The sequence below is a fragment of the Macadamia integrifolia genome, chromosome 9 (genome assembly GCF_013358625.1).
Source record: "Macadamia integrifolia cultivar HAES 741 chromosome 9, SCU_Mint_v3, whole genome shotgun sequence".
In the NCBI taxonomy this organism is placed as follows: domain Eukaryota; kingdom Viridiplantae; phylum Streptophyta; class Magnoliopsida; order Proteales; family Proteaceae; genus Macadamia; species Macadamia integrifolia.
Window position 1 is genome coordinate 33,488,618 of NC_056565.1, and position 11,643 is coordinate 33,500,260.

Sequence of the window (11,643 nt, forward strand, 5' to 3'; positions counted from 1 at the left end):
CATTAAAGGGTCGGGCCAAGTCGGTGCACAATAGGCCGATCTCAGTCGGGCGTTATTCGGTCGATCTCAGTCGGGCGCCCGACGGTTCAAGTAGCAAAACCGAGACCGACCATTTATAAACGAGCCGGGTTCAAGCCCGACACATTTAATAAACGGTCCGAGTCGAACCGGTCTATAAACAGTCGGTCCCGATCAGTTTAGTCGGGTCGGGCCACGAATTGACACCCCTAGAGAGCAGGCATTCTTCATTCAGATTTCTAGAGAAAACAACCCAGAACAACCCAGCCAACCTAACAATCCTGTTATCCAAAAGCTTTTTCTTTCATTTTCTAAGGAAAATGAAGGAATAAGGATAAGGAGAAAGGTTGGCTACTTTCATCTCCAGGATTGTTCCCTTGACTACTTGCACCACTTCCAAAATTCCAATCAGAATCACAGGGGCCATAGAAGAAAAGAAAAAAAGAAAAAAAAAAAAAAGCAGGGCCTAACCTAAAGTAGATTTTTGGTAATCCCTAACCTAAAGTAGATCATCCTATAATTGTTGGCTCATCAATCAAATCATTCATCATGGTTCCTCCAACCCAACCCATTTGCTGTGGTTGGTTGTCTGGTTTCCACTCTCCAGCCATTAAGGTCTAATATCCATTACCATGAGGGAGTGACTTCTCAAGAGCTAGGTGTTCTCTCAGCATAAGCCATAAGATTTTAGGATCCAATGTGATATACCTTACCAATTCACTTAAATCTCAAGTCTCTAGTCTCTACTTCCTCCCACCCAGAGTCCCAGACCAAGTCACTTTCCCAGTTTTTTACTTTCTCATATGTGTACATAATGACATATCTCTATCATTATCCGTACTGTTGCACCACCCACATAGCTTTACGGGCCAGAGGAATCTAAACTTTAATGGGGTTTTTCTCTTTTTGGGTTTCCTTTGATAATTTCTTTCTTTCTATATTTCAGCATTTCTGCTATTCCTTTTATCCGCCAATGAAGATTTGAAGTAATGCTAATGGAATTATACAAAGTAGGCTAATCTCCAAATCTTCATTTCTCTTGTCTTTCCTAGATACAGTTAGTTTCCATCTGCTTGTAAAAGCTACGTCTTGCCTCTTGATTTTGTTTCCTGGGAGCAATAATGGCTGTTAGTGCCTTTATATCTCCTCCTCCTCCACTTCGTCCGGCTCTGGTCTCTCCTCTGTTCTTGACTTTTGCTATTATGGGTCGTCCTTACTTTCCCATTTTTCTCTCTAGCTCTTCTTCCTCTTCCTTGTTCTTCTCTGTGTTCTAGCTTGTCCTGTTTCAGGTTTTCACTCTCCTGTAAGTTGTTATCAGGTTTGTAGTCTCTCTTCTCCCCTTCTTCCACAGCCTTTCTTCTCTGTCGCTCTGTCCTTGCTTTTCTTCCACAACTCTACTGTCAAAATCGTGAATTCTCCATATTTTCTTGTTTCCATCTCGAAAGACCTCAAGAAGCTATAATTCCCTCTGCATTCTCCTCTACGTTACTCAAATTTCCATCCTTTACCACCTAAAATCAAAATGCCTCCTTCATTTTTCCCTCTGCGGTGGGAGAGCACAGGAGACCAGTGGTGGTTCGCCTCCCCAATCGACTGGGCTGCTGCCAACGGCCACTATGACCTGGTTCGAGAGCTTCTTCACCTCGACACCAACCTACTCTTCAAGCTCACCTCCCTCAGGCGAATTCGCCGTCTTGAAACCGTCTGGGACGACGAAACCCAGTTCAATCATGTCGCCAAATGTCGTTCTCAGGTTGCTCGGAAGCTGTTCGTAGAATGTGAGAGCAAGAGACGAAGCAACTCCCTTATACGAGCTGGCTACGGTGGATGGCTTCTATACACTGCTGCCTCCGCTGGGGACTTGGGTTTTGTCAAGGAATTGCTCGACAGGGACCCTCTTTTAGTCTTTGGAGAAGGAGAGTTCGGTGTCACGGATATCTTTTACGCTGCTGCAAGAAGCAGAAATCCTGAGGTGTTCAGGGTCCTGTTTGATTTCGCAGTCTCACCAAGGTATTTGATGGGTAATGGTGGAGAAATGGAGCAGCAGCCAGAGGAGGTTCCTGAGGTTTTTAGGTGGGAGATAGTGAACAGGGCTGTTCATGCTGCTGCTAGAGGAGGTAACTTGGAGATCCTCAGGGAGCTTCTTGCAGATTGTACTGATGTCTTGGCTTATAAGGATCTCCAGGGTTCTACGATCTTGCATGCTGCCTCTGGCAGGGGACAGGTTGAGGTGAGCCTTCCAGCCTTTAACTGGTTGCTTGTTTGCTTCTTCTTCTTTCTTAAGTTAGTTACCTGAACAAATGCCTCTGAACCCAAACCCTGCTCAGGTTTCCTAATTAGTTACCTTTAACTGGTTGCTTGCTTCTTTCTTTTTCAGTAAACAGTTTCCTAATGTTTAGGTGAAGTAGTTGTGTGTCTGCTTTTGCCTTGTGTGGTATAGAAGTTTAAGTAATCTGTAAAATATCATCTCAGTTAAGTCATTTTCTGTCATTGCAATTGGGGTTTTTTGGTACAGCAAAAAGGGGGCTGTATGTGATCCTAGTTTGTTTAAACCACTGTTCTAGGTATCAGTACCGATACAGCTACCAATCGGATCAGTTGTATCGGCACTATGTTGCCAGTGTAAAGAGAATGGAACTAAGAGGCATTTTAGATCCACACCTTTCTTTAATAAAATAATTAGATGGACTTTCATCCTATTTTTCATGTATTATGTCTAGTGGTTATATATATTAAAAAAATATCAATTTTATGTCATCGTGTCATTCACCTCAGTTGTGGACATGGTCAAAGATGAAATTACACAAGATCTTGTTAGGTTGTATTCCTCTGTTTCAGTAAATTGAATTTGTGAGACGATTTAACGGGTTACTCAATTAAATTAAGGCCTGATGGTGTTAGATATCTGAGGAAGCTAGTATTGGTAACTTTTCTTTTGTTCCTAATATTTTATCTTGTTTTGTTACTCCTAGTATACATGCTAAACTGATAAGAACATTGATAATAACACAGCCAACCCCTTAGCATTCATGTATTTATTTGTGTACTTCTGGATGGATCCAGATTGTGAGAAATGATCTTTTTTGATATCCACTTTATCTCACATTTTCCAGCTCTGGGGGATGATGAACCAGAGCCTTAACAGTGTACACATTGTTATCCTTAGCCATCTTGATATAGTCCAATCATTTGGTCATATTCTTTATTGTATGCTGTCAAGTAGTTGAGCATTTCATCTAGTTGATGTCTTCAAGAGTTGCATGTTTTTAAAGAACACCCAGGGTAATGTTAAACTGCTCAGTAAAGGCTGGAAAGATGTCGTGATTGAGTGTAATTTTGGTCTTAAGAGAACATGTGATGGTTGTGTTTCCATATGGCTCCTCTATGATTTTTTTATTTTTTTGGCTCTTATAAATTTTTAAATCACCTTCTTTTCCTTTTTCCTTGCAACATATCTTTAATCCAATTAAAGATGTTGACAATGACTTACAATTTCACTTTGCCTGATTTTTTTAATCAGTTTTTCTTCATCTTCTCGGGTTTCAACCATTATATCATTGCTTCAATTAGAATGTTAGGTAAGGAGAATGTTTGTCTTTATGCCATATATTAATGGTCACGATCATCCAATTTTGTTGTATCTTGAATTTGGAAAACTTGTACATGCCTTCTAATGGTGTTGTTCTTATGCTTGCATGGTTTTGCTTGTCTGGGTATTTTGTTTATACACTGTAGACTGTGCTTATAAAGAAAAAATCAACTCTTATCAACCATATATACACACACTAGAATATTTATATCCAAACATCTCTTGGAGATAGCTTTCTCAAAAGTTTAATGTGAGGTATTATTGTGGCCTTTATCTCTGAACTTCTTATCCTTGACCGCTCAACATCTCTCTTTTTTCCCCCACCCTGATCCTGGGCTTTAATGCAGGTAGCCAAGTATCTAGTGGCATCCTTTGACATCATCGCCTCAACTGACAATCAAGGAAACACTGCATTGCATGTGGCTGCTTACAGGGGTCACTTGGCTGTGTTAGAGGCTCTAATTCTCGCATCTCCTTCATCCAGCTCTTTGAGAAACAATGGGGGAGATACCTTCCTCCATATGGCTGTGGCTGGCTTCCACACTCCGGGTTTCCGAAGGTTGGACCGACAGATTGAGCTCATGAAGCAGTTGGTCTGTGGAAAGATCATAAGTATGAGAGATGTCATTAATATCAGAAACAATGATGGAAGAACTGTCCTTCATATGGCTGTTCTTGAGAATATACACTCCAACCTGGTGGAACTCCTAATGAAGATACCGTCAATTGATTTAAACATGCGTGATGTTTATGGCATGACACCTCTAGATCTCCTCAGACAAGGGCCAAAATCTGTCTTATCTGAATTACTGATCAAGCAGTTGATCTCTGCTGGGGGAATGTCCAGTTGTCAGGACTATATGGCTAGAAGTGCCATCGTTTCTCACCTGAAGATGCAAGGTATTGAAAGCAGTCCTGGAACTTCCTTTAAAATATGTGATGCAGAGATATTATTGCACACAGGCATTGAGAGTGCATCAGATGCTGTTGGTGATCTGGAAAGTGCAACATGCTTAAGTGAACTTAGTAACTTTGACTCGATCGATGGGAGCCACGGCTCTTTTGATAATAAAAGGGCTGGTGCTGTAAACAATGCAGCAAGACATCTAAAAATTCTCCTCCAATGGTCGAGCCGAAAACAGAAGAAATCTGAAAGTTTGAAGAAGTTGGGGGACAATGATTCAGTAGGGTCATGTAAGAAACGTAGAAATTTGGATGACACTCCAACACCACTCAGGCAGAGATTCTCAAAGCCCTCATCGCTTCCGAATAACAAAAGGACTCTTTCTGTCAGGAGTAATCTTCCAAGTCCATCCAGCAAGAAGAAGTTTGCTGTAGGAGTAATCAATGGTGTTGTTCAGGCCATGCCACATGTTGCTGTTCCCACCAGATCATCTACCAGTTCTTTCTCAAACTCTCCTATTCCTTCACCTACTTCCTTGGATAAACAGAAGGGTCTTCATATTGGAAATGAAAGTGCTGATCCCTCTTGCTCTAATCAATCTCTAATTGGTGAACCAGTGGAAATAACCCAAAAACGAACCCCAGTAAAAAGGAGATTCATGAACCAGTACTTTTGTTTCGGTGCACAAAGCTTGGCTGTACATGACCCTGTTATGAGGCCACCGTCGAACAAGGGTTATAAGCGATCACTTCTTTCTGTGGCTTGACTGAGTTCATCTTAACGGATGGTGCCTGTGTAGCTCCTGCAATCAGTAACTGTTCCAAAGCAAGTTATCAGGTTTACTGTACCTTTAAATGCATTAGATCAATAGAGTTCTGCAGATGTTATCTTGTTCTCATTCATATATTATGGTTGTTTTTATCCTAGATGTCTTAAAAGTCATGATAGGTATCTTGAGACAGCCATAACGTATAGGATATGTGTAGTGAGAACCTTCCTTTGTTTTGTACTCCGAAGTCTGAAATCCAAGAATGTTTCTATGTCAATTGGCTTTGTTTCGAGGCACGATGAAAACTAAGCTTCTACATGAAATATTATCCTTTGGAGCTAACAAAATGCAGCACCAAAGAGCTTTATGCAATTTGGTTTGGAGTTCATCTTTTATGGCTGTTGAAGCTGTAAAACAAAATAATGAATAGATGTGGATTCCATCTTTGAATACAAACCAATAAGAGAAGATTATTCAGCACTTTAGTTTTGGAGGATTACCCACTGGTCTTAGCCCACCAAACAACTTTCCTTGAATCAGTCCCTGGCTGTGGAATGTAGAAAACCCAGTTCAGAATTCTATCCTAATAGGTAGTGCTTTTAACTCCTGAATTGCAGGTCAGTCCTGGAATTATGTGTGCCAATTCTCTTAAAACAAGGCTGGTTCTGGGCAGAAGTTCTGTAGGGATTGTAATAAACCCAAAATCCCAGATCTGCCTCATTGGACTAATGGGCCACTCTGGTTTTGTGGCCCTGCCAAAAATATCCAACAAAAGAAAGACCTCTGTGATATACAACCTTAGCTTCCACCATGAACCAAAAAAAAAGTCTGGGGTTGGGAGCCTCGGTAGTCTTTCGGTGCACCCTCCTCTGGTTCTTATATTTTGAAAGTTTTATTTTTCCACTTGGCAAACTTGAGATTAGACTTTAATTGTTGACTTGGATTCCTCAAGGACCAAAACTTGGAAGAAGGTAACCCTGCCAAATGGGCTACCCCTAATACCCATCTAATAAGGCCTTGTGGACCTCTCCCATTCCTGTGGAGATAGAGACTATTGTAACTCCTGTTGCCGCCCATTGGGCTTGAGGAATAAATAAATTTAGCTTGAAACTTAGGAGACCCGAGATGAAAAAAAAATAAAAAAATAATTTTGACATGCATGTCCATGAGTAGGGGTCTCAATCGATTGGGCTGGGCCGATATCGGTCGGGGGCCTATATGTTCGGATCGTGATCTACCTCGTGTCAGGTTCGATCGGTTCTAAGATTTAATCTCCTAATCGGGTTAATCAGGACGTCCTGGTTTTGCTCATAAAGTCAACTAATCTCTATTATCTTTGTTTATCTTTTATTTATTAATTTATTTTGTTTCCTATCTTTTTTATTTTTTTTCATCTCAACTTAGATGTGTGCACGTTACATAATCACATTTGGTGATTCCAATTTCTATTCATCAGAATTGATTGAGAATCGATCTGATTCCACATGAATCCTAGTAACACGATAGGAATCAAGGATTTAGGGGATGGTATTGGTATCAGTCTTTGATGGTCCGAATCAGATCAGATTGGTAGGTATCGGTCTGTTTTACCTTTAATTTTTATAAAAAGTATCATTTTTTTCTTATTTTACCCCTGAAACTATCTGGATTGGTATCTACTGATACCAATCTGATACGACCTATCCCAGACCGATACTTGAAACCATGGTACTAGGAATTGCCTACCAAACACTTTCTCCGCCAAAAGCCCAAAACCCAGCGGAGAGATCCTTTCACACTGCACAATAATTAAACCCTTTAGACGTCTTATCATAAGCGCAAGTTGGGAACCAGTCAACCTTTTCACCCTTTTTTACAATGTTTCTCTTTCTTCCTATTTTCCACTTGCCAGTGGAATTACAACAAACATCAATATCTAGGCTGTTTGATAACGTTTTAAGAAACACGTTTTTGTCATTTTTGTTTCAAGAAATGATAGAAACGGAACAAAAACCATTTAGCAAACATGTTCCGCTTCGCTCAATTTCAGAAACAAAAAATAGCTATTTATAACTATTTTTGGTTTAAGAAACAGAAATGACGAACTCATTTTGTCGTTTCTTGAAACAACTCTTATGTTCAAAACTTAACCCAATCCCCAATATTTTCCCCACCACATTATACATTGCTCTTCTTCACTGTTCTGTAGAGAGGTTCTCCCATCGTACTGCTCTGCATTTGAAGGAGTTCGTCATCGACTAATCCTCTCAAATGCTGGCTCGTGAAGCCCCCTGAAGCAACCCGTGAACCTCAATCCTCTCTTGCAAAGATGCGGCCGACATCCGAGGGTTCGATGCCAATTGAGTATAGACATTTCTCGATGGACTTGAGGTAGTCGACCGGAGCTAAGCTGATATATGGGTTCTTCTCGAGGGCTTTGGAGGAATCAAGGTTGCGGGTTTCAAGGTAGAGAAGGTTCTCACGGAAGAGGACATTAGAATCGATGGCAGACCCTGGGTTGATGGGGAGAGGAGAGGAAAAGGTGCGGGTTTTGAGAGGGGTGAAGCCATCCAGTCGAACTTCAGAGCTTTTTTTTGGGAAAGGGATAGGGATACGGTTTTTGATGGATTTTGGTATAGGAGGCTGCGAGGAGTGAGGGATTAGGGGTTTGTGAGGGAATTGCAGATGAATTATCATCTTGAATCCAACATTTGATTGTTGAATAGAGAGAATGTGTCGAAAACTTCCTGGATTTTCTGTTGGACCGAGATGCACAAACAGCTGTGGCTAGGACTACGAGGGAAGGACACAGATACTGCGGTGAAATTTGCCTCTCTCGCTCGAACGACGCCATATTGCCGGTGAAATCTACCTCTCTCTCTCTCTCTCTCTCGCTCGCTCGCTCAAACGACGCCATATTGCTGGTGAAATTGTAGGTGGTGCTTAACTTGCATGTTGGAAAAATGTTTCCAGAAACAAGGTTTATCAAACACCTACAAAACTGTTTCTGTTCCTAAAATTGGAAATTTATGTTTCTGCCGTTTCTTAACACAGAAACGGCAGAAACGTTATCAAACGGGCCCCTAATCTTCTCTCACTCTCTTTATCATCTTCAACTCACAGTGGTGGCTTATGCCGGAAGAATCTTTTTCTTTTAATTTTTTTTCAGCTTTATTAAGGCCTTGTGTGGTATGCACTCGCTATACCCAAATTTGCATCTATCTCTCTCCTCCTCAAAGTTGATGGCACACCCAATCTCCTCCATATTATTTAATACTAGTCCTTCTCTCTTTTTTAAGCTACTATCCTATTGAGCAACGCTGGCCAATGTTAACCTACTAGGCGCTAATGGAGTCAATGGCCACCTACTTCTATACACACCCGACCACCCACTCATACATGCATATGATAGGGTTCATGTTGTTGTACGATGTCTTGTATTTTGTAGTAGTTTAATTCAAGGAGTACTGATGTAGGCCCTCAATTTTGTACTTCCTAGTATTAGAGTTTTTCACTACATATTTGTAGTGAGGTTTTCTTTCTCTATAAGCAATCTGAGAGAAGTGTGAGGACAAATGTTGGAACCCTATTCTCCATTGATAGTGAAGCAAGGATCTCATCTCATCGAGAACATTGGCAATCTTGTCGAACCTGTGTGTATTGTTTGTTCTTGTTTTTCATTGTTTTCTGCATCATTTAAGGGTTACGTTTCTACAGTTGGATCCCACAACCTCTTCCCCCTAAGCGCGAACTCTTCAAACTAAGGGCCCGTTTGATAACGTTTTTGCCGTTTCTGTTTCAAGAAACGGCAGAAACATAAATTTTCGTTTCTAGAAATAGAAATGGAATTGAAGGTATTTGATAAGTCATGTTTTTAGAAGTCGATGGTAACCAGTGAAAGAATTGCCACAAGTCGTTTCCAGAAACGGCGAAACAAGTTCAACTTGTTTCGCCTGGGTCGTTTCTTGAATCATAAATAAGTAAAAATTTCTATTTCTATTTCTAAAAATAAGTAAAACGAAACAATTTTATCAAATGCTTTTTGCTCCGTTCCTGCTATTTCTGGAAACAGAAACGGCAGAAACGCGTTTCTTGAAACGTTATCAAATGGGCCCTAAAGCTACCACCACTAGACTAAGCTAGCTAGTGTCGATAGTACTGGTCATTCTCTCTCTTCCCTTCTACGTGTCTTCTTTTAATCTTTGCTTGCATAGTTTTGGCATTAGCATGATCTTAGCATTTTATGAGTACATTCAACGTACGTATCAATCAACCCTGTCTTCTAGTCAGCAATCTCTCTCTCTCTCTATCTAATAATCTAACATAGAATTTTCTCAACAATGGAGGTTCTGTTAGAAGAAGAAGACATCCAAGTAATTACCAAGTTTTCACCATCAGATATTCAGATTCACACACGCGACAACAACAGATTAGTTGCAGAGCTATCAAATGCCAAAAAGTCTTCGAATTAAAGAGTTCCTCCAAATGGGTTTTATCTCAAAAGTCTTCTTGTCTACAAAGTTGAATGAAAATTATATGTTGGCGGTTTCGATTATGGAATATAATTTTCATTGACTTTTTTTCCTTTCCCAGAAAGTCATGAAGAAGACTAGTCTGCAAGCTAAGGATTATTAGGTTCTTTTGAGTCTTAAAACAACAACTACTGTTTATAATAATAGGAGAGACTTTGATGGTTTAGCTCATATCTTTATTGATAATCAAAGAAAATGGCTGGAAATTAGATAACATAAACTGGGTTTGACTCTAATTTTAATAATAATACAAGACGTTTTGTTTAATTTGGAATAGATTTGTTGTCACTGGGAAGAAGAAGAAAGAGATGATTGGGTACAAAGAGGACGTGTTGACCACCAAAGCCTGCAGAGAATCTTTGACAGGTGGGTGAGGGGATGTGGGGTAACCCTAATTTGAGGTGTTGCAACTTGCAAGTCAGCCCTAAGAGGCAAAGATAGTCTTTAATTGGTGTGGTCTACGACTCTGGGTGGAACTCCAACCACAAATAAGTGAAAAAAGAAAGAGGGGAATCGACTATCTAAGCAAGCAGCATAGAGGAGCGCACCAATTAGGAATGACTAATATTGTCACTAATATAGTGAACTTAATCCATAGGTGTGGTAAAATGGTTTTGTATATAGGAAGGTAGCGAGGTTATTTTACTTAAAGAAAAAAGTAAGTAAGAGAGAGAGAGAGAGAGAGAGAGAGAGAGAGAGAGAGAGTGTTTCGAAACAGTTTTGTTACTTTTGTACGTAGGAGGGTAGCGAGAGATCATTTTACTTGAAGACGAGAGAGATAGAGAGAGGGTGCTAGCATACTGTCCCCTAGTGTCTTAGAAAACTCCCCCCTTCCCAAAATAAAATAAAATAGAAGAGAGAGTTCTAATACTTAGGGAAGAGGTTTCCTATGATGTTGGGGTGGGAAACCAATAAAAAAACTTATTCAACAAAGAACCCAAATTTTGTTTGGAGAAAGAGAGAGAGAGACTCTGTGGATCTCACGGCTCATTATATGAGAGAGTGTAGGAAAGAATCCATCGATGCCTTCTCTTACAATTATCAAAGGGTTAATATTTAAAAAGTATCTCCTATCTTTTTTCACTTCTTCGTGGGGTTCCACCAATAGTTCCAAACCACCTACCAAAGACTATGGCCAAGAGACTTCCTACGGTACAAAATGAAAAACTGCACCAACAAGAAGACCCAAGACATATTCATTTATTGAAGAGTACATATTATGTCTGAGGAGAAAGAGAGTCAGTGTGAACCATACAACCCATTATGTGATCATGAACTAGATGGTGTGGGAAGGAATCCCCAGGACACCTTCCCTTCTATATATATATATATATATATATATAAAATAGGGAAAAGGTGCCATGTTGTCAATGTACGGTTTCCTTTCATATGATATTTTTTACTATTTTTTTTCACTTGCTTTGAAAAATATAAGTGTTATATGAATGATACATTTTTCAAGATACCCATTAGTGTGGCATGCAGATTCTTCCTCACACAAGCAGCATGAGAAACCCTCTCACAAAGTGGAATACACCTACTAACATAGAATTTTTCTAATCAGTTTTTACAGGTGAGAGAAAAAATAAAAATAAAAATAAGGAAAAATGATCAGAAATGTAGGGTTGTACCCAGACATAGAAAGGGAGAGAAAAACCCAAGGGGGTAGCGCAATTGGTGAGCAATGAATTTGGTACGAGTCATAAATTTAGACGTCCTAAATTCGACTTCCACTAGACACACCTTGGGCCACTCACACAGGGTGTTTAGTGCTCTTCGGCTATGGGCCTGCAGGACTACTCAGGTCAAGGCCTGGATACCTGTCATTAGTACAAAAAAAAAAAAAAAAAAA

The 11,643-nt window shown here is 40.1% G+C and overlaps 1 protein-coding gene across 1 annotated transcript; it reads left to right on the top strand.

The window, feature by feature from the left end:
• The first annotated feature begins 799 nt into the window (after nucleotides 1–799).
• Nucleotides 800–5,557, top strand: LOC122089337 (ankyrin-2-like). The gene is made up of 2 exons (XM_042658980.1): nucleotides 800–2,248; nucleotides 3,955–5,557. The coding sequence occupies exons 1-2, from the start codon at nucleotides 1,541–1,543 to the stop codon at nucleotides 5,275–5,277; spliced, it is 2,031 nt and encodes a 676-aa protein (XP_042514914.1). The 5' UTR covers nucleotides 800–1,540; the 3' UTR covers nucleotides 5,278–5,557.
• Nucleotides 5,558–11,643: the final 6,086 nt, after the last annotated feature.

What these genes read in the sequence shown, in the direction of transcription:
- LOC122089337 (XM_042658980.1), top strand. Translation starts at nt 1,541, where the DNA reads ATGCCTCCTTCATTTTTCCCTCTGCGGTGGGAGAGCACAGGAGACCAG. An exon ending in CTGGCAGGGGACAGGTTGAG is followed by an intron (nt 2,249 to 3,954) that starts GTGAGCCTTCCA and finishes GCTTTAATGCAG; the next exon opens with GTAGCCAAGTATCTAGTGGC.